Source organism: Ochotona curzoniae, unplaced genomic scaffold (assembly GCF_017591425.1).
Source record: "Ochotona curzoniae isolate NIBS_2020 unplaced genomic scaffold, NIBS_Ocur_1.0 patch426, whole genome shotgun sequence".
Classification (NCBI taxonomy): domain Eukaryota; kingdom Metazoa; phylum Chordata; class Mammalia; order Lagomorpha; family Ochotonidae; genus Ochotona; species Ochotona curzoniae.
This window is the reverse complement of record NW_024467002.1, coordinates 63,221-85,936: the sequence shown is the minus strand read 5'-3', so window position 1 is coordinate 85,936 and position 22,716 is coordinate 63,221. Positions and strand designations below refer to the sequence as shown.

General features: G+C 48.6%; 1 protein-coding gene across 1 annotated transcript in view; it reads left to right on the top strand.

Moving 5' to 3' along the window:
* The first annotated feature begins 1,375 nt into the window (after window positions 1-1,375).
* LOC121167776 (myosin light chain kinase family member 4-like) overlaps window positions 1,376-22,716 on the top strand; it is a 66,806-nt gene continuing 45,465 nt past the window's right edge. Inside the window, exon 1 of the mRNA XM_040997364.1 lies at window positions 1,376-1,605. Within this exon, the coding sequence (XP_040853298.1) occupies window positions 1,447-1,605 (159 nt within the window). The 5' untranslated portion in view covers window positions 1,376-1,446. The remainder of the gene's footprint in view (window positions 1,606-22,716) is intronic.

The following is a 22,716-nucleotide window of genomic DNA, read 5'->3' as shown; positions in this document are numbered from 1 at the left end:
CTTTTCTGAGCTGGAACTTCACACCGTGAGCTGCCGTGGTTCAAGCTCTATGATGTCCTCCTACGCATGGTAATTAGTGCTGTTTACTGTTATAAAACCTCTAGCCTCCTGCTTCTTAAAATGACAAGTTGTATCAAATGCCAGATCGAGATTATTGAAAATTGTTATATGCTTTCTTTCGCAAAGTGGTTATATCTTGGATCTAAAACTGTTGTTTCAATATGTCAATTTTCATGGGGCTCCCTGGTCCAAGTTGAATGCCATTTACAGTTAAACACGACGTTCTGCCCAGAAACAGTCATGCATCTGCTTGCTTATTGTAGTAGTGATTTTTACTCCTAAGCAAACTGCTGAAAAACTGAAAGAATACTAACCGATGGATTATGATGTGTGGGGCTCTGATGCTGCCATTTGCATCTTGATTAGTCTGAACCTAAACTTTCCATGTAAAATTTGAGTGACCTGGGTGCTACATACTTCAGAACTCAAGTCTATTGTTTCACTCTGTGAGCTGTGGAAATCAAAGATGCGATTGATTCGTGAGAAAATCGCAGGGGAATTCTCAAGTTGAGAAAAAGCCTCAGAGACACTTTGCAGGCCTTTTCCGGCAGGGGGCCCCAGGAGTCAGCCGGTGGAGCCCTCTGTCTTCACCTTGACCCTCTCTCCCCGTCTGAGTGGGTAAACATTGCCAGGTTAACAGGAAGAAGGCACTGTGTGTTGTGTGCACTACTCAGTGTGCGGGGGGGAAGATTGCACTGGAGCGTGCCTGCCAGTGCAGATGCTGGGAACCACATCTGGGCACTTGCGTCACTGCACAGAGGCACATTTGAAAAACAAACACATTTGAGCGTGGAGCAAGAGATGAGCTCTGGAAGAGGGTTCATTTGGTGGCAGCCTCTTCCAAGAGGAAGGCAAAATTCTGCAGGGAGCAGAGGGGTAGTGGAGGTCAAGGGAGGGGCTCTCCCTTTATGATGAATGCTTTCCCCCAGGTATTCAAGGAACAAAACCTGCAATCCCAAATCAAATGAAAGACACTCTCTACTCTGTATTGAAAGCAACCGCTTGCGCACACCTTGCTGTATGCCAAGAGCAAAGTATTCAGTGGCCTCGTGAAACTCGAGATTGCCTCTGTTTGCTTTCGGAGGACAAAGTGAAAAAACTTTTTCCTTCCAAAGTTCCAGGGTGGAAATTCAATATGAACATTAGTACTTCTCTTCCTAATTTTGGACGCGCTCTCCCGTTTAAATAGAGATTTCTTCTCAACCAATCATTCCCCCTCAAGACGTCAGATGTGTGAAGAGGTGACTAGAAGTTTCTTTGTTTTGTTTTCTTGATAGCCCAGAGAAGGGAGCCCTGCACAGCCGTGACTGTGTCTTGATTTACAAGTCGGAGAGAGAGGGCGGTGAACAGCCTCCAGAGGGTGGCTTCCTGGGACTCACCACCAAGATGTTTCAAGTGAAAAGGCTGGAGGAAATCAGCACGTGCTACGACAGCAACGGCCTGCAGAAAATGGCTTTTTTCCAGTGCATGGAAAAGGTTGAGAAAGTGAAATGTTTTCTGGAAGAAAATTCTAGTGAACAGGATCCAGGACCTGGAGAGAATGAGGTAACTGTGGGCTAACAAAAATGTCAGCTCTTTTCTCATCTTTTTTTTTTTTTTTTTTAGCACCCTGGGGCCATTTGCCAAACTCTTTCCAAATTCTGTGTTGTCATGTGTGTGTTCAGAAACTATGGCTAGGCAGATTTCCATCTTGCTTCACTGAGGTTTGCGTGTTGACCAGCCGGCTGAGTTTGGTCACTAGGAGGCTTCTGAGCCTGCATTTACACCTCAAGGTCAGTGGCCATGAAGCGGATTGAACAAGATGGTGTGGAAGCTGCCGGTGGGGGGAGAGGGGGCGCTGGTGGCAGGGCTGTTTGGTGGTTTGCAAAGGGCACAGTGTGAGGAAAACAGTGATTGAATCTGTGTCCCCCTCTGCTCAGGATGAGCCCCAGCCCTGGTCCACTGCCTCTCTTTGGCAGTTGGTTATTGAACCCAAGCAAGAGGTTGCCTGCACTGAGTGATGGGCAGATAACTCCTATGACAGTCAAGTGTAATCCTGCATCCGTGGGAACACTTCACAAGCCCATGGCACCAAACAGTGCTTATTTTGGTGCAAAGAATTGGCGATACATTCAAACATTTTTCCCACGACGTACAAGTCATGACCTTTCTGAAGACCCCTCCTATGCATGGATTTCGATTGCTTTTTGTGCTCCCAAATAAGCCCATCTTTCCATTCCATTTTTTTTTCACAAACTTTTTGAAGTCTCTCTCACACAAAGGACTCTTGATTTTATCCCATGTAATGGTTTTGTACATGTTCACCTGGACAGACATCCTCCAGGAAGGAGCCTCATAGCATTCACACTGCTTTCCAGTCACCACTACGTGATGGGCACCAGAAGGCGTTTGTGGGATAAACGGATGTATTTGAGTGAATTCTGTGTTCTGGTTGAGGGCTAGGGTTCGTGATTTTATTTTTTTAAATAATCAGAGCGAGTGATGGTGATAAGGCAGTTTTGGGAATATCCTTCGTGGCCCAGCTCCTGTTCTGAGGGACGCGTCAGAGATGCTGTGTCTCCAAGGCCAGGAGGTTTAAGGGAAGGAAGGAAGTGATGCCATGTGGGCTGGAGAGAAGCACTGAGTCCGTTTGAGACCTGTGCTTTCCCTAAGCTTTAACATCTTCTTGGGCAGAGAGCAAGGGGCTGTTTCCCCAGCCGAGAAGCAACGAAATGGAAGGCTTTTTTTACTGGGATTGTTCGGAATACAAACAAACAAATAAACCAAAAACTCTTTCCTCGCCCTACCCCCACTTCACTTATTTTGGTAGGACACAGAAGACAAACTAGTCCTCTTGGATGACTTTGAAATCCTTAGCTGACTGTAACAGTTCATGTAAACTTGATGATTTTTTCAAGTTCTGGGATACAGTTTTGCTGTAAAGAGTGGGTTGGCGCTAAGCTGAAACATAAATGATCTCGGGGCGGAATCACTGTTGTCATAACCAACTATTCCAGAAAGAAATGATTTGGAAGTAAAATATTTTCAGCACTTTTTTTTTTTTTAAAGGAAAGCATTGAGAATGCTGCATCTACTACAAAAAGCTTAGAAGGGAGCCTACTCCCATCCCTCTTGTTCCCTTGGGAACAAGGGAGGGTCAGGCACCTCCTTACATTCCATCAACTTCTACTTTGTAAATGGAGACAGGTCTGGAGACAGCAGCAATAGATTTTCCCTGTTTCTCTCTCCCTGGCCGTGTGGCCAGTGGACGGAGACACGTGTTGGAGGCCCAGGGCTCTTCTTTCTGCGGTGGCCAGGATCCTGGGGCCCAGCCTTGCCTGTCCAAGTCAGAGCGCCCAGGGCCAGCAGCAGGCCTGGCAGCAGGAGGACGAGAAGGCCACCCAGCAGCTCGGGTGTCATCAGGTATGCAGACAGGGCGGGATTAGCATGTCTTCATCTTCTCCAGGGGCAGCAGTAAATCCCTGGGCTCTCCTCCGGGGACAATGATAATCACACGTTCACTGCTGCCCCCTTCTCTTCTCCTGGCGATTAACCACCTTCTTTTACACCCACCTCTGTTATTCTCTTGCCTTTATCACATACGACGCATTTTACTTCTCTTGCAGAAGTTGCGTTCATCTTTCTGCTTTGTCTTCTGGTTTCTAATAGCTTTTCTTATTCCGTTTCACTGTTCACACTTGTCGAAGTTCTCCCACTGGTATACTATTTTAAAAGTCCTCAGGAGGCACCCATAATCAAAATAAGCTAGATCTGGACATCCGTGGCATGGTGTTCAAGTCAAGCAGAACCAAAGAAAGTTAATCTGATAAAAATGAATGATTAACTTTGGGGCTCGTGTGTAATGAATTATAAACAATGTACGGCTCTCATAAGTATAGTGAGTCTTTTCTTTTTAGTAATCATATCTGAGTTGTTTTTTCTTGTAAGTTCTCAAGTACCCATATAAATAGCCCTCGTGTTGCATTTCTCTTAGATTTAATTTACTAATCTCTCTCTCTCTCTTATACACACACCTACTTATTCATGGCAGAACTAGTATGCCAGGCATGGTCCCAAGCACAAAAGCTGCTCCTGCGGACACCCACCGCTCTCTCTGTCTGCTATACACCTTCTGAATCAGTTCTTTCTGACTTGATCCTGACCCGAATTAGTTTGGGTTCAAAACTATTCCCAACTGAGGAATTTTCTCCTCTCCTCTCCTCTCTTCTCCTCCCCTCCCCTCCCCTCTCTCTTCCTTTATTTTCCCCTCCCCTCCATTCTTCTTTCTTCTCTTCTCTTCTCTTCTCTTCTCTTCTCTTCTCTTCTCTTCTCTTCTCTTCTCTTCTCTTTTCTTTTCTTTTCTTTTCTTTTCTTTTCTTTTCTTTTCTTTTCTTTTCTTTTCATTTCTTGTTCACAAATCTTCCATCCTCAGGCAGGCATTTCACCCACAGGCTAAGATGCATACGCCCACATGAGAATACCTGGGATCAGTGCGTGCTTCTGCCTTCTGCATCCAGCTTTCTCTCAGTTCTGATCCCGGGAGACTGTCATAATGGGGTTCTTACCTCCCACATGGAAGACCCGACCTGAATTCTTGCTCCTGCCTTTAGCCCATCCTAGCTGCTTGTGGGCATTTGAGCAGGGAACCAACACACACACTCTCTCTACTTAAAATAACTCTTTCAGACCCCAACCATGCATAGGGAATGCCTGTGTCACGGGTTGGACCTCACGGCCTTGGACCAAGCACTCTGGGGATCAAATGAAACAAAATCCTTGTGAACAGGGTGTACGAGAGGAAGGCAAGGATGGCGAGGGCGGCAGGGAACCGTGTCTCTCCCTATTTTGATTGCTGTCGGGGCACTTAATACCAGGTGGCATTTCCTGACCAGCTGGTGTCAAAATGTGCCCCCAGCAAGCACATTTATAATGACCAGAATTTAGAGAGCTCAAAATAGCATGGCTGAGAGTGGGAGGTTTTGAGATTTTTTTTTTTTTTCAGTTTTGTTCCCCTCCTCGTCCCATTCTTTGCTTGCAAGGGCAAGGCAGCTCCTTGGCCATGACCCAGGCGCAGGGCTCATGCCAGTTACAGTGGAGCTGATAGTCCTTGAGTCAGGGACAAACGCATGCGCGGCTGTAAATTAATGGCCGGCAGGTCTCCGTGGGCCCCTGCACCTGTCTGATCTGTCACGCAAGGCCATCACATTTTTTCCTTTTAAAGAAGACCAGTATTTGTTGGGGGCGTAACTGGAGATGCAGGCGCCTTCCCTCGCTGTCCGAAGTCACACCTCCTCCACAGTAGAACTTTGCGCGCCTGGAGGGGGCTTTGGCTCCAACAAGGCAGCAGGGAGCCTGGACGGCGGTGGCTCACAGAGGATGGATCCAACCCTGGGAAGAAAAGGCGTGTGGCTGGTAGGCAGCCTGTGCCTCCTCTCCTCCTTGGTTCTCTGGCGCCTCTTTCGATCGGTGATGACCCGGGGAGGCGGCAGGCAGGCTCCTGCGCTGGCGGATGCACAGGTAGTAAACATTTTCTAACCCGGACAAGATTGCTTTTTGCAGCTGTTTGAGAGTTTCCAGCCCTCCCCACCCCTCCCCGGGAGTGGTGCTTGCCAGGGATCGCGGAATGCTTGTCCCAACTGAGTCCTTGCCCAGCACCGAGTTCTAAGGAAGAGCTGGGGGGTAATAACCGTGGCATGTGGCTCATTTCAACATCTCACACATTGGCACCGAGCGACTTTCGGGGAACCTCCAGCCGTTCATTCCTGATGCATATTGAAGTTGTTGATCTATTTCGGGTGCGTGTGTGTGTCTGACAGAGAGTTAAAAATAACCTCACTTGTCTTCCTTCAACTGTTTCTGGTACCACTTAATTAAGGATGAAAAGAACTCCTTGTTGTTACAGAGGTCTCAGGCGGACACAGTCCACAGGGCGATCTGCCCTTCTGGGAACAGACCTGTCCCTACCTTCCCCCTGAGCTCCTGCCCCAGCGGCCTTTTCTCATGATGGCAGTAGCTATTCCAGGAATGGAATTCAAGTCAGGAGCAGAGATGGATTCTGGAACGAGAAACACTTCCAAATCCAAGGATGGATTCCGGCCCTCCCAAAGTGGGGGTTGGAGGGAGACACATTCGTGTATACTCTGTGAATTAGCTCTTGCTGGATTGATCCATGATTGATTATCTATAAATGAATAGAGGACAGTTGAGTGAACACTAAAAGATCCCAAGCATTGTTCTCATGTGGAGCTGGACTCGTAGCAATGTTTCCGGGTGCTTTTTGGTAATGATTGTGTTTCTCCCTTAGCCAACCCTTCTAATGAAATTCAATTCGATAGATACACTGAGCTACAATCAACGTGTTGTGTGTGTGTCTGTGTTCGTACTACAAAAAAAATACGTGTTTTTTTTTTTATCTCTCCCCTAAAGAACTGTTCTCCACCTGCTTTTGCCCCTGTGTCATAATTTGTGCCGTGGAGGAAGCCTGTGGTTTCAGCAGGAATCCCCCACCCCCCGGAGGACAGAATGTTCTAAGGTTGGGCTTCTATGGACCACCCTGAGCCTTCTCAGGAGAGCCTACCCTATCAGGTGTCCGTGCAGGTCATCTGCCGAGCTTATCAATGACCTGATCTGTCTCAGCGTAGGACCAAGTCAGAGAGACGGGAGACAGATGGAGACTGAATGTCCTTTTTCAAGTAAGACATCACAGCACTGTACAACAGTCTTTGAGTCTGAGCTAACGCCGGCATCCTATTTGCTCAGGTTTGAACATGTCTCCTGTGAGAGGTGTTTGGAGGGCTATCCTTTCCATGGGAAGTATTATGGCACCTTTTATCTTTCATGTGGACTAAGCTATGTGATGGAAGTGTGGCTGTCACGGTTTCCCAGAGAACAGATCTGAGACCCAAGGGCTCACGGGGAGTGTTGTGCAGGTACCGCTTTCAAAGTTTTTGCAACTTTTTTTTTTTTTTCACGGTAAAGAAAGCATCTCGTCAATCAAGTTTTTGCCAAGAACTGTTTAGAAAGGGGCAAGCCTGCTGCCCTTGAAATGTCCAGACAGGCAGCAGATTTGGAGCTGTAACTTACAGGTGTTGGAGAAGCCCCGTGTCCATGGTTTACCAGTTCTCTGAGCAGTGATCTGCCTGCAGCCGGGCATTCTTGATGAAGGACACGGATGAGGTGTGCTTCTCTCGCTTTCAGCTTCTTCAAATAACTAAAGTTATGGTGTCTCAATTCTGTGATTTCTAATAGTACGAGGAATGTTTTCTCACCCTAAAAGTTAAAGTGACACAGTTAAAAATATAAATATTGCAAGTCAAGTTTTAGTTCTTATAGAGGAGAAGGATGAACAGACTTGATCCGGAAATTGCTAAATGCAGCTGACCAAACCCTGTTCTGTCCACTTAGGTAAGAGCGTGGCTGCAAAGGGCATGTTCGTCTGTTGGGTTTCTGTTAGCATTCACTTTTCCACTCAGTAGCTTTATGGCTTTGCCTAGGCAGTGGGGCTTCTATAGCCCCATGTTCTGCCTCTCTAGGTTCAGTTACAGATGGGGAATAATGGAAGAAAATAATTAAGTCTGGATTGAACTTACTTGGCTGCTTCCCCTTGTCATGATTCCCGGTGGATTATAGCTACTTCCAAAGTGTTTGCGTTGTCTTAGGTATTGTGAGTAATCTAGAGATGATGTGAAATACACCAGACGATAAGCACAGTAAGATCTATACAGACACTATTGGCATAAATACCCAGGTTTTTGTTATCTAATGGGGTGATAAAACCACCACCCAGCAGACACCATGAAGGTGAGTGGGAGCTCGGTGTTTTCCAAGAGGATTAGCCTGCTGTACCTTGTGCTGGCCCCACAAAAACTTTTAATTGGTTTGCTAGCAAGTGACGTAACACTCCTCTAATGAAGTAACGCACCTTAGCCTCAGGACCGTTGCGTTCAAGGAGCCTTTTCTAGGTTTTGGCCCCTGGTATTTGGGCACTTTTGCTTGTACTTCTCATTTTCTGTTCTCTCTTTGGGGACAACGACAGCCCCAGGACATGGTGGCAAGTAGGTGACAGTCTAGCGAGTAAGTTGGTAGCAGGCAGAGTTCATCATAACAAATGAATAAGAAATTTGAATCCAGCACTCTGTCTATCCAACTATCCAACATGGTTCTTGAGTCCCCAGGAGGAGGCAGAGCTTTGGATTAGGGAATGTGTGTGGCTTGGTTTGGGAAGTGGCTCCAGGGACAGGTGTGGGCCCCCTGGGAAGGTGAAATAGGAAAGGAGGGAGCTCCAACAAGATCTGGGCTGCCCAAGCGACCACTGGGAGCTATCTGCTGCTAGGACTAAAGGGGACACTGTTGTACCAGGTGCCATCAAGGGCTGTCCCACAGGGGGTGACTGGCCCGCTGGCATTTTCAGTTGCCTCATGTGTAATGCTTGGTCTCGTGAAAATCCCCTAGTCATGCCAGAGAGCCCTGGGTGAAAGGTGAGATATGGTGGCCCTGGCAGAGAGATTCTCAGTCAAAGCCTTCCTTTGCACTGGCTGGCATACCAGCTTGGGTACCTGGAGGGCACAGAGAGGGGTGTGTTTTGGAATCAAAGTCACAGTGTCAGCCTATTACAGAAATAGGAGAGTGAGTGAATGACCCTGTCCAAGACACACACATACATGACCACACACGGGCGGAGGTGGAGCTGGGCTCTGAGTCCAGTGCTGGAACCCCAGCTCACTGTCAACAGCTCTGAGCGAACTATCCTGTTGTACCTAACAACGTACAGAGAGATCTTCCTGGTTCACTTCACAAGTGGCATGCAATGGCGGGTACCAGGAGCTACTTTTGGGTCTCCCACATGAGTGGCAGAGGACCAAGGACTTGGATCCTCCATTGCTTTTCCAGGCAACATTAGCAGATTGAAAACAAAGCAGGTAGGACAGAAACTGCACCCATCAAGGGATGCCAGAGCCACAGGCAGAGGTTTAGCCTGGGCATGGTGCCCCTTTTCTGTCTTTTTCATATGGAGATGGCTTGCACTTTGCATTCATTTCAGCGAGCCTTGCAGCACCATTTGTGTTTTCTAACAGGGGAGAATTTGTCTGTTTTGCTGGCCCGTGGATAGCATGAGAAGGATGGATGCCCAAGCAGAAGCCATCACCCGTGGCTTCATCCACTCGGGAGTTGTAGTATGAGGATGGGACTTGTGAACTGTGCATACGCAGACTCAAGGTTCAGGGACCGTAAAGCCTGGGTCCTGAGGGATCTTGGAAGTCCACTCATCCACTCTCTTATTGAGAGGAAAATTCCGACAGCTGCAGAGGAAACTTAAATGGATCTGCCCAAGACTCAAGCAGTATATCCAGGGGTGATTGGGATTTTCTTCCACCTGAGTTTCCCGTGCTGCCTGAAACATGCTTAGTGGTGTCAGAGGGCATCGCCACAGCAGGGCCAGGAAGTCCTTTGCATAATGGTCATGATCAGTTTCTCTTGGCCATTTCCTTCACCATGGGTCAGGCCGAGTAGCTATCTGGGCCCGCTCTGCACATCAGCTCTGGGCCCCACCTGGCTCCCGCAGGCCAACCTTGTGGACGGTTCCTCATCCTCAGCTGAACACTTGGCCTCCGACGCCAGCTTGCACCCTTCCCTTTCTAGTGCCACCCAGCTGCTGAAGCTACGGTCCAGCCTCCTCCTGAAGGAGGCATACTTTCTCCTTAGCAATCTCCTCAATGTCTTCAGTTTGGGAGCTGGGAGTCTGAGCTGTGGGGAACCTTTCTAGGAGACTCAAGGGGGACCACTGTGGGTACTACAACTGGCTCTTGTTGGTGGTCCAAGGCCAGGCTACCAGCCCAGAGTGTGTGTGCCCAAGCTTTTAGCATTCGTGTGTCGCATGTGAGAAGTGAACAGGATGCAACCAATAGGCTTGTTCGTTCATCTTTTATACAACTTATCAAATTAGGATGAGTACAAAAATTGACTTCAAAGGCAAGATTTAATCCATAAATGTAAATCCACCTACGTCAGAGCCAAAGCTTCATTTAGCGCTCTATATCTTGAGTTTCCCTTCATTTGCCAAGAATTGCTGAGCCCTTCAGCACGAGCAGTACTGTGCTATTTGTTCTTGGACGTTAAAGTAACTTCTGACTGTGACATGAGGGCAAGCACCCGAGACTCAGGCATGAGCAGCTGCCCACCCCCTGACTCCTGGTGATATCAAAAGAGACCAACGCTGATGACGTCTGTGGAGAAGGCAGACACAGGTGCCCACCACGTTTGTCAATTTCTCTTGTCCTTTGGATGGAGTTGCTTTCAGTGTGGATATTTCTTTAGGTAAAGTAGCCATCCCCAAGGCCTTGCGTCTCATTTGCTTCCCCTCCGTGAACACGAACGTGCTGATTGGCTAGGGAGTCCCTCCATTCTTTTTGTATATTCTTCAAGTTGTGTGTGTGTTTTCTTGAGTCACAGTTGATGCTTTTGAACTTGAGTGTATGTCATGATGTATGGATTTTTTTTTTTAAAAAAATGGTTTATTTGGTAGCTACTCCTCACCAAGTGCCACAACTTGTTCTAAGCACTTTACGAAGAGACTCCGTGAAGTCGGTATCCCCACAACTGGCTCTGTGGGGACTTGTGGCAATCAGTGACATGTCGGCTGTGCGTGTCCTTACGGGGTGTGTGATCTTCCCGAAGGTCCCATGGCATTGCTGTAGTGATTGTCTAGGGCCTGTAGACAAACTGAGGCTTCCGGATGGCGTATAACTACAGATTGCATCATCACTTTCTGAATATATCAGTTTGCCCAACTTATGAAAGGAGTATTTAGGCCCTGGCATGATGGCCTAGTGGCTAAATCATTGCCTTGTACGTGCCGGGATCCCATATGAGCTCCAGTTTGTGTCCCGGCTGCTCCACTTCCCTTCTACCTCCCTGCTTGTGGCTGGAAAGCAGTCAAGGATAGCCCAAAGCCTTGAGACCCAGCACCCGCTTTGCCCCAGAAAAAGCTCCTTGCTCCTGGCTTTGGATTGGCTCAGCTGCAGCCATTGTGACCACCTGGGGAGAGGAGCAACTGGCGGAAGATCTTTCTGTCTTTCCTTCTCTCTGTAAATCTGCCTTTCAAATAAAAATGAAAAAAAAAATTAAAGAAAGGAGTTCTGAGGCTGATATATAGAAATTCATTCTTTTGGAAGGCAGACTGAGAGCAAGAGTGAGTGCCCGTGTGTGAGAGACCTTTTATTCGCTGCCCCCAATGCTCAAGTGGCCCGAATGCCCAGGACTAGGCTGGGAAGAGGGTGGGATCTCACAGCCGCGTGGCAGGGCTCCAGGCACCTGGGACATGACCTGCTGCCCTCTCCCCACCCCGGGGCGTGCTGGAGTCCAAAGTGGAGCCCAAGAGAATCACGCCCGGGTATTCCCAAGGTGGGGCGCTGGCCTCCCAACACCTGCACCTCAGCCAGGATTTTTCAGAGACTGCACCCCTTGGAACATTTCTGCACTCCCACCAGCGCTGAGCCAAATACAGACTGCAGCTTGCACCAGGTGTTCCACAGGCCTGAGTACAATGGCAGATGTCCACTGTTAACCGTCATTTTCAAAGGTTTAAATGTGAAGCATTACCAGCCACTCTCACTGGTGAGCTTCCTAAGGGAGGTTCATTTTACTTTCATGTGCACTGAATTCTACTTTCTTTAGTGGCTGTTGGGTTGTTGGTTCCACCGCCTCAGCTAAAAGCAGCAGAGGTCTGGATAAATCTAGTCTCTGCCCAGGCTGAGGTTCTTCTCTGCAACTGCGAGAACACAGCGCCCTCCTGTGGGCAGAAGCTGCAAAAGTTAACAGTGGCTGTAGCCAAGTTCAGAGCATTTCAGGCTGGGCTGTGTGCAACTCCATGTCAGACCATTCTGGGTGCACGGGGCAGCCAGGACGGGGTGTGCTGGGACCAATATTCTTTTGAGCATACAGACTAAGGCTGAAAGAATGCAAGCTACGCCTGGTCAGCAGGCTCCAGCATATGCTGCTGGGTATTTAACTAACATCAGTTAGTCTCTCTCTGTTTCCTCATCTGAGGTTCAATAACACCAAGCCCACAGGATTCTTGTATATGTTGCATAGTGTGGTTAGAACAGTGCTTGGCATAGAGGGGGAAATAGCTCAGTTTAAAAAAAGGCAATTTTTTAAAATTTAAGATTTATGTATTTGAAAGACAGGGCTCAGGAAGGGAGCGTGACAGTCTGAGAGCAAGAGAAGGAGACTGACTCGGTGCACTGGTTTCCTCACTAAGTGACTGCAGTGGCTGGGGCCGGGCCAGAATGCCAGCCAGACCTCTCCGTGGCTGACAGGGGTTTGAGCCCTCGGGCCATCTTCACTGCTTCCTCCAGGCATGGTAACAGGGAGCTGGATTAGGAGCAGAGCAGCTGGGACTTGAACCAGCACCCTGCCACTGCCACAGGCTTCACCCTCTGTGCCACCACACTGGTCCCAGCAGCAAGCTTTCACTGTTTGTGGTGATCACAGGCTTAAACACAACCCATGGTGTCCTTCTGTGGCCCGATCTCTCTCCCACTCAGACCCAACCCATCTAGTTTCCCTCATGGCTTCCCAGACTACCCCGTTTGCCAGGCTCCTGGGTGGGGGTCCTCAGGCACCTGCGTGATGCACGGCCTCACATCCCGCCAGCTGGGCACCCTGCAGTGTGACGACTTGAAATGTCTTATGTCTGTTCAGCATGTCCGTTTCCCTCACTGTCATCTCGGGAAGTCTGCACCCCTGCGGACACTAGCACCCCCTCTCAGGGGGCTGGCTTGAAACGTTGGCTACTCTGTTTTTAATCCGGTTCCCAGCTAACACACCCAGCTTGGGCACCTGGAGGCAGTTCCAGCTTCTGGCTTCATCCTGGCCCAGTCCTGGCTGGGGTGGCTGTTTGGAGAGTAAGTCAGGAGATGAACGACCTCTCTCTGTGTCACTCTCTTTCAAATACATAAATCAGTTTTTAAAAAGGATTAATATTAAGTATTTCAAATATTTAAACACAGATATGAGGCACGCCAGCCTCCATATATGTAGAAGGACTTTCAGAATCTTTGCTATTGTGGGAGACATAGCCAGTTGGATCGCCCCTGAAGGAGCCAGGAGCAAGGAGATAAGGAGATGAATGAGCAGGAAACCTCCTGGTTCACAGGTTTAGAGGAACTAGCTGTGTTTTGGGGAACTGTACCTTGCCGTTGAGATGTAATTGGCTCAAGCCGCATGCTCCCTGGATGCCTGCGTGACAACCTTCCTTGATAAGTCTGGTGCCGTTAATAAACTAACCATTTCAGTCAGTAGTCCACGCGTGTAATTATCGCCTCCATACACCAAGCCCATCACTGCAGGATGGCAAGCATTTGGGAAGATGTTTGGTTTCCAAGCTCCTCTTAGGAGATGTGCTTAAGTGGAATTTCAATAATTTCTAGCCTGGGACTAGAGGTCGGTACGACCTGGCACGCCCCAGCTCTTACCTTCATCAACTCTCAGACCATGCTGACTGTTGGCAGAGACAAGAACACCTGCTCCTCCGGGGCTCCCTGTTCCCTGCTGAAGAGCAAGGTGGCCTGACTTCCCAAGTGGAAATCTGTTCTCTCTGTTCTCTCCTACTCAGAAACAACTCTGCTACAATGTGAAACAGCTCTGCTACAATGTGTAGCATTTACTAGGAGGGTCAGGAGGCTCTGCTTGGGTCCCAAAGCCTCCCTCAGAACTGTCCTGAAGGAGAAAGTCTGCAGGAGCGCCTAGGGCTGTCTGTTGGAGATTGATCACTTTCACTGTGGCTGTCTTGCATGGGATGCTAAGGCTGTTGAGTGTAAACTGAACCTCCTCACTCAGAGAGTGGCTCACGCCCCCTCAGCACTAGCACCGACATCGCCTGGGGGCTTGCCACAAGATGTTATACAATGTTACCTGCCTGCTGTCTGGGAATCTGCGTTTTTAAAACAAGTCCCTCATCCCCACCCCCCATGCCAGAGGACTTGTGTGATCCTATAAGTGCAGGAAGCATCACAATATTGTCTTCCCTCCTGAACTTGAACTAGGAGTGGCTAAAGCCCCTCTCAAGGAAACTCCCAAAACTAAAGGAAGGGGACACCCATCATGGTGGTTATAAAGGCAGTCATTTCCTGAGTAAGGCTGCCACTTTCTTGAGGGCCTCCGATTCAACCAGTGGTGAATCAGAACTGCTGGGGAATAGGATAAAATGAAGCCACATGTGTTCTGAACACTAACGGACTTTCTATTGTTTGCTGTGCCCCACATGGTTCGCTGTAAGAACCATTTGCACAGCATTTCCCCTGTAGGAGGTTGTACATTTTAAATGATACTGGAGGATGCGTTTAGGTTGTATGCCAATTTTTTGTCGTTTTGCAGAAGGGGCTTGAGGATTCATGGAGGTCCGGAAATGGCTTCCCATAGATGCCGAGTGGACAACCATATATGCATACCTAAGGAATGTGCATAAGTGTGATGCATACATTATGGACCATACATGTACTTGCATGTTCAAGTTTCATGACCAGAATATGTGTATGTGTGGTGTGCATCTATACATGTATGTTTTATTTTTTATTCTAAGGGTCTTTCAGGCTATTCCCTGGGAACCAGGCAGTATCTCTCTCTCTCTCTCTCTTTTTTTTTTTTTTTTTTTTTGCACATTTCAAGAGCATGTTCGCCTTGATAAAATAAATACATCTAATAATAGTTCTTTCCATTAGATTTCCCAGGCAGACAAAACATAGCACTTGTCCCTGGGCCAGTCAGATAAGCTGGGGTGAGGGGACATGTGCACATCCTGCCTTCCCTGGGAGGGTCACCCTGGCCTGCCCGCTCCCGTGGGGGGTGGGGCGGTGGCTCTCTCTGGACATTGAGTTCCTGTGCCCATCAGAAAGAAGACAACCCTGAAATGAGATGCCAGCAGATGGTGCATCATGGAAATTGCTGTGCCTGCCCCGTTGGCAAGGCAGCAGGTGGTTGCCCTGGAGCCCTGTGAGTGCTGAGTGATGGGACACTCAGTGAGTTTCCATCCCATCACACAGTGGCTCCTGGTATGGATGGGAGGGTGGGGGTTGGGCTCCAGTCTGGGCTTTGCCGCTCACACTGGGTAAGTGACCCTAACTTTGATTGTGTTATGGGAAGCTCTGATGATGTGGACCCAGCCAGGGACGAAAACCACTGAAGAGGAGACTTATCCTGGAATAGAAATACAGATTCCCAGGCCCTCAGAGCCACTGGAGTGGAGGGGCCTCTGTGTCTCCCACTGGCCTGCCGGGGGTGCCCAGGAGGAAGGTGGTTTGCACTGGTCCAGATCATGTCCCTTCTTCCCTTGGAATCTGCTCATGTCGGAACTTGCCAGTGGGTTATTTTATAACACTGCCGGTGGATGGTTAGGCTACAAAAAGAAAAAAAAAGAGAAAAAAAAAATCTGTCCTTGAAACATTTGCCTGCTCTTCTGAGCTGACTGCGTCACCTGTGTGTCTTGCAGTTGAGTTAGTCTTGGGACCATCGATGTCTCCTTGGGTGCGCCCCGCGGCTGACGGGAGACTCGTTTATGGCATGGCCCTGTGTTTGAGCAAATGCCATGTGCTCCTGAACGGGCAGTATTGACCTCTGCTCCTCTCGGCACCTGCTTGGCTTGCGGAGCCTCTTGTCTCTGGGAGTGATGGACTTGTGGCCCACGGAGGGTGGGGGAGCTGAGGCCCATCTTTTCAGGGAGGCCTTTCTCTGTAAGAGGGTAGTTTTCTTTTGTTTTGTTTCCACAGTTAGGTAGAAGTAGTGAATATGCAGTTGAGGAAACCAAAGTTGATTCATTTTGGCTAAAACCTGTGGACTAAAACTGATGCAAAAATAAGATAACGAAAGGGCCTGTTTCAGTTGGCTAGTCCTCCCCCTTCAAGCGCAGGGATCCCATATGGATGCTGGTTCGTGTCCCCACTGCTCCACTTCCCATCCAGCTCTCTGCTTGTGGCCTGGGAAAGCAATAGAGGATGGCCCAAAGCCTTGGGACCCTGCACCCATGTGGGAGACCTGGAAGAGGCTCCAGTCTCCTGGCTTCGGATTGGTGCAGCTATGGCCATTACAGCTACTTGGGGAGTGAACCAGCGGATGGAAGATCGTTCTGTCTATCCTCTCTGTGAATCTGCCTTTCCCATAAAAATAAATCAACATTCTTTTCAAAAGAATGTAATGCAGAACCATGAAGAGGAAGAGGCGAGAATAAGGAAGAGCTGGATTGAGAATCATTTTTCTGCTTGTGAGAGCAGGGGAGAGGGCATCTGGCCACTGATAATACAGCAAACCTTTTGTGAATCCACTTAAGAAGCTGAATGAAATCCAACTCCGTGTCGCCAGCCACAGACGTGTCCGCAAATAGATGGGAGAGAGCAGACAGGGACAGAGGTCAAGGGAGGCCGCGGGGGGAGGAGTGTTGGGAGGCACAGCCAAGGCGAGGTGGAGGGAAGCCCAAACTTGTGGTGCGGGATGGCTCCCAGTGGAGGCACGGCTCCAGTCTAGTCCCCTTGGTCTTGGCGGTGAAACCGTTTGGATCCTCAGTCCCATCGCGTCTGTGAGAGACTGGGCGAACCGTCTGGATGCTGAGCCACGACCCCCAGTAGTCGGATGCTGAGCCAAGACCCCCAACAGTCTCACCGTGTGTCAGGAGCCACCGAGTGCACAGCTAGGCCGGCTTAGGGTCCCTGCAGGAGGGCCGGCACATGCTGTCAGGAGCAGGGTGTAAAGGGTGTGGGCCTAGTGCTTCTGTACTCAGATATGCAAACATTTTTTCCAGTCTGCTCTGGCCAAGTCCGAGGGCATTTCTTAAACGGTTCCCGAGTGCTGCCCTGCTCTCGGGGTTTACATGGCCACCCTAATGGAGCTGTGTGGTGTCCGTATGCTCTCTGAGGCGCAAAGGAAGCCTGTGCAACACAAGGTGGAGGCTGTGGAGCCTCTTTGGACTGCCACGGAGAACTAGCAGGTGCCGTGTTTATGTGGAGCCCGCTGCAGAGTCAGCACTCCATAGATGGTAGCTGGCACAATCACTGTTACTCTGGAAGTTGATCATTCCGTTGAGATTTGAAAATAGCCAATTTTATCAATCAAGAGGAAAACAAAGACTGTGTTATGGAGTCTGAAATCCTGCAGGTCCCTCCCAGACACTGCTGGCCTGTGAGTGGGCTGACCCGGGAGGACTGGACTCTGGGGGCTCCCCCGTCACTGTGGATTCCAACGGGTTCCCCACTTCTTGCTCTGTTTTCTTAAGAAATCTCCATGCCCATCCTCTGCTTCTGGGGACAAATTACATAGTCCTTTGGGAGTAAAAGAGAAACCCTGGTGAGTAAAGCTGGAATCCCCCAGGGAGTGGCAGTTATTCATTGTTCCAGGACTCACTGAGCATGCCCTGTGACAGTGGTTAGGGACAGTGGATGGGTAAAGGAAATTGGGGTAAGGCACAGCCTCCAGGCCCGCCCTGCTGACCCCCAAGCTTATGGAGAACACAGGGGGTTCAGATGGGTGGTGTGGGCAAGGTGCAGCCTGCTCGCTTCCTGCCGACAGGTCTTGCTGATCTTCCTGCCAGTTTTGTATGTCAGCCCTGAAAAGTTGATTCTGGCAATTCCAGAGCTCATTCCTGGGACTTTAGAAGTGAAACTATACTGGGTGCCACTTCCCTTCCTTCTGAAATGATGATCGGCTATATTTTTAGCACGTTTTGGCGGAGAGCAAAAAAGTATTCATTAACTTCTTGCTTTCCATAGAAACTCTTCTGATGACTGCTTTCTTTGAAGGATGGGGGAAAAAAGAGAGAGAGAGAAAGACAGAATGAGAGAGAGAGAGGAGGCAAGAAGGCTATGTAGCCCAAATTAACTTTCCGGTAAGAAAAGGTCTTTGGTGGTTTATAAATTTTAATGCAGGATGCTCACTGGCAGGATATTTTTGGAACACGCCCAGGCCCAGAGCAGCTGCCCGTGGCAGCTGAGCCCAGCCTGACCTGCACCTGGACACAGGCTCCTTTCATCCTCCAGGTTCAAAGCCACTCACACCTCCCAGTTTCAGCCTTTGGGCTTCCAGAATGTTCTTTTAAGACCCATTTCCTGGAAGTAGGTCTTTGCTGTGCTAATGGATAATTTTTCACTTGGTATTTTCCTAAGGTGCATACACTTCTCTTTTTTCTTCTTCTTGCAAATAAGGAAAAAAAAAAAAAGCCTCTCAAGGCTAGGGATCTGTGGTCAGTGTGTCCACTTGCATGAGGAGTACAGGCCATTACTGTCCTGGATTTTAAAATATCGCCTTGGCAACTGGGGGAGTCGCACACTGCCTTATTCATTCCCCGTTCCTCCTCGCACACTGCACTGATTATTTGGCTCGAAAGTGCTGAGTAAAAGAAAATTGTCTGGAAATTGTCTCCTTCAGTGACTGCCGGAGCGTGGAGCCACAGAGGGACGTGCCCTGGTGGCTCTCTGGAAGCTTTTCCTCACTGCTGCTGTGTCGCTTCCCCATCAAGGTGTGCCACCTCCTTTGCATTGGGCACCTCGCCTGGCATAGACAGCCACGTGTGTTTCTGAATGATTTAAAAAGCTTTTCCATCTGGGGTGGTGGATTGAGGGGGCTGCCCAGTATCAAGCCAGCAGAAGTGCTTCCAGGGGCGAGGGGCGCGGGGGGCAGGGAGACAGGCACTGCCTGCTGAGCTTAGCCAAGGATGCACACACTGGTTTGGGACCATCTGCCTTCTCCCAGGGCTGCTGCATTATGTGTTGGACCCGGATGCTGTGGGTGATCGTCTCTGTGCCTAGCTAGTGGATCCATGTATGCTTGTGGAACTGCTGAGACCACAGAAGTCTTCCCAGCAGAAAGATGTACATTTTTTAAAAAGACTTATTTTTTTAAAATTTAAAATGCAAAGTAACAGAGAGGAAGAGACAGTGAGAGGGACACAGAGAGATCTTCCATCTGCCGCTTTACTTCTTAATAGGTTGCGAAATGGCTGAAAGCTAGAAGCTCAGAACTCCATCTGGGTCTCCCATGTAGGTGGCAGCACCTAAGGTTTGGTCCCAGGCACAGTAGCAGGGACCAGGACTTGAGCCAGTGCTCAGATGGGATGTCATCCTCACAGGCAGAAGCCTAACCTGCTGCACCACCACACTGGTACCTGTTGCATGGGTTTTTGGTAAGCCAATGTGTTAGGTAGGTGGAAAAGTCAGCAACTGAAGGCTGCCAGTGTCATTTTTCTTTGGTTTATTACAAAATATCTCTGAGCTAATACTCCTTGTTCAAGTACCGGCATCCCATATGGCTGCCGCACTTCCCTTCTAGTTTTTTTTCAGGATACTGCCTGTGTCCTGAGAAAGCAGTGGAGGATGGCCCAAAGCCTTGTGACCCTGCAGCCATGTATGAAACCCAGAGGAAGCTCCTGGTTTTTGGCTTTACATCGGCTCTGCTCTGGCCATTGTGACCACTCGGGGAATGAAAACACAGGGAAATCTTTCTCTCCTCTCTACAAATCTGGATTTCTAATAAAAATAAATAAATCTTAAAAAAAAAAAAGCATCTCTTCTGGGGCCAGTAGGTGATATATCAGGCTAATCCTCTGCCTACAGTGCTGGCATTCCGTAGGGATTCTGATTCTAGTCTTGGCTGTTCCATTTTGGATCCAGCTTCCTGCTAATGTGCTTGGAAAATCAATGGGAAGTGGCTCAAGGGAGAGCTGGAAGAAGCTCCTGGCTTTGAATCTGCCCAGATATGATTGCTGCAGCCATTTGGGGTGGTGTCCCAGCAGATGGAAGATACTTCTTTCTTTATAACTTTTGCAAGTAAAAATAAATAAATAATTTTTTGTTAGTAAAGGAAAAAAGAAAATGTCTCTTCCAGTGTTGCTGGTATGAAAGAATGGGGAAAAGCCCCCAGGAGAGAAGTCCCTGAGAAATGGAGTGAGACTTTCTTTGTGTCCTTGGTAAGCTTCACAGTCATCATGCCCCACTTGATGGACTCAGCTCTGCCGGCTGGAGAGCATCCTAACGGGCCTGCAGAGAAGTTCTCCTGCCCGGAGCTTGGCCTCTGCTCCAGGACGGGCCAGGGGAAGGCTGCCAAAGAAAACACAGGGTCTCCAACGACTTCGGAGCAGCAGACGGAAACAACGGATTGCTCATAGCCCAAGTGTCGTCACATCATACTTGGGACATAGGGTTCTCAATGGTCATTTTGTTGGAGGTCCAAACTTCAGGACTCACTGGTCATCTCCTCTCTTTATGGAGTGTGACCTGTACAACAGGCTGGCATGTGGTGGCGACTTTGCAAGGTGTGTGACTTTGCAAGCTCAAGTACAGTACCATCTTCGGTGGTTTTTCCAGCCCCATTGGCAGAAGGCTGGATTGAAAGTGGAGCAGCTGAGACTTGAACGGGTGCTTTGCCATGGGGATGCCAATGTCACGAGTGGTGGCTTGGCTGGCCCCACCTCAGGCTTGTGCTCAGCCTTCAGTGTCCAGCTAGTCAGTGGAGTCAGATTTTGGTCCTGGTGCCTGCACCCATCCTGCCCTTATGTCTACTCTCCAAAGTCAGCTTTTGGGTGGACCTCCTTTCAGATCACAAAAACAAACACATTTTCCATTTCAAACATTCTGGGTAGTAAACTTGATCTTTCTCACTGTGAGATCATCTTCAGCTTCTTCAGATGTTTACATGGAAATTCGTTTTAGCTTGTGCGCACTGTGCTGCTTTTCCCCCTGCTGTCTCGTCTTTGGTGGTGATGGTGAACACAGCTCTGGGCGTGGTTTCTTTGAGTGGAGTCACTTTTCTCCGTGATTAAAAGGTCGGGATGTACTTAAGCTGATACTCAATCTGGCTTCCTGCCAACCAGGCACCTAAAGTCTAAAGACACAACTATTTGCTGGTGAAATGGCCTTGGCTTTGTGTGAGTAGCACTCCTTCTCTCCTCTCACCCTCTCCATCTTTGCATTTTATTGCACCTGTCTCTAACCAGAAACCTTTTTCCCTTTTTGGTGATTCTACCATGGGACAGTCTTAATGACATTTGGGGGGCTTTTATGAACAGTATGTAATTCCTAAGCACGTGGAATGTGAGGATTATTTCCTCACCTTTTAAGAAATGTGTTAGTGCCCTTTATGTCTATGAAACATTTGGTAAAGTGTGCAACTGAGAATGAGACATGTTAGCCAAAACAAAGAGAAAGCGTTGCGTGGCTGGCTGGCCTCAGCTTGCTCCCTGTACAACCACACAGTTTGTCATCTTAGAGATGGGACAGCAGACATTCTAGCCCCAGTGGGTAAAAATAGACCTTCTGAATGTTGAGATGGCTCTCCACTGGAACAGCCTGTACAGGGGCGAGCTCACGGCTGGATAAACGTCCGATGAAATGCACTCATATACATTTCCAAAATGTAAGATTTTGATTTTTAAAAAGATATTAATTCGCAGTGAGCCTTGAATTCTGACGTATATAATCCCAGAACACATATCGCTATTGCGAAGCATGCGCTGCCCATCAAAATTGAATCTAACAGCCGAGTCCAACTTCCAACTTCTCTATAGTGTATTACCACTTCTCTGTTTTCTGAATGCTGGTATTGTCTGCTTTAGGAGCTCGTTTGTTTTCTGGGAACATGGCAATGTCCCTGTCATCTGTGGTGTGTCACTACCAAGGATCTGCTGATTTTCCACTGTGTGTGTTGCTAGCCCATGCACAGTGCTGGGAGACGTAGAACAGTCTTGCACAGACATCTGGGTAGATTCAGAGGCAAGGGTCTTCTTAGCAATCAAGGCAAGGGTCTTCTTGGCCATCAGGATCTAGTGGATGAACTTCTCAAGCTTTAATTTGCCCATTCCCCAAACCCCACACAGCTCTCCTCGACACTGCCCACTTCATTTTGCAGGCACAGGAAAATGAAAGATCCTTGGATGCCTTTTAGCCTTGAGTGAGGGCTTGGTGCCGCCTCAACAGGATAAGGTCAGCCAACCCCTGCCTCATTTCTAGAGAGATCTGAGTGCTCTGGGATTCCTGATGCTTCTGCATGTGTTCCCATCCTGCGGGAACCTCAGGGGCAGCACCCTCAGGAGAGACGACAGCTCAGCAGTTACCGGATTATACCTCATGTGGAAGGCTCCCTGCAGGAGGTGGAGGGGGAGTTGTCATTCATGACTACAGAGAGACAATTTTGGAAAAGATGAGCAAATTACAGCCAGTGTGAAGCCTGCTCCAATGTGACGACATAGGTTGTGTAGAAGGCTTGGCGACAGGAGGCTCCTAGGAGTACCAGTGACCTGAAGAAAGACATCTGTCTAGCCAGAGGCCACCGTTCTTCAGTTCTGCCCGAGTTCATACAGAGACTGCCTCTTTTGCAAATTTGACATTTTAAATATTTGCGTAATGAATGGCAAATTATTTCAAATTAAGGCTTTAGACTCCTCCTACTATTTCCTGGAAACGGGAGAGTTATGTTTAAAATTGTACTTCTATCCCTTGATAATTACAGGTGCTCCCATAGGATTTGTTGTGGTTGTCCTTAGGGAGAGAGGTAGAATTAAGGAAGTGGAAATATGAGAAGCTATTGTATCTTTGAAAAGGTGTGAATGACTGAGTTACAATAAAGCCTCAAATAGTCACGCTAAAAATTGGAGCAACCCATTTGTAACTAAGATATTTTCTATTTAAAATATTCTTGCAAAAA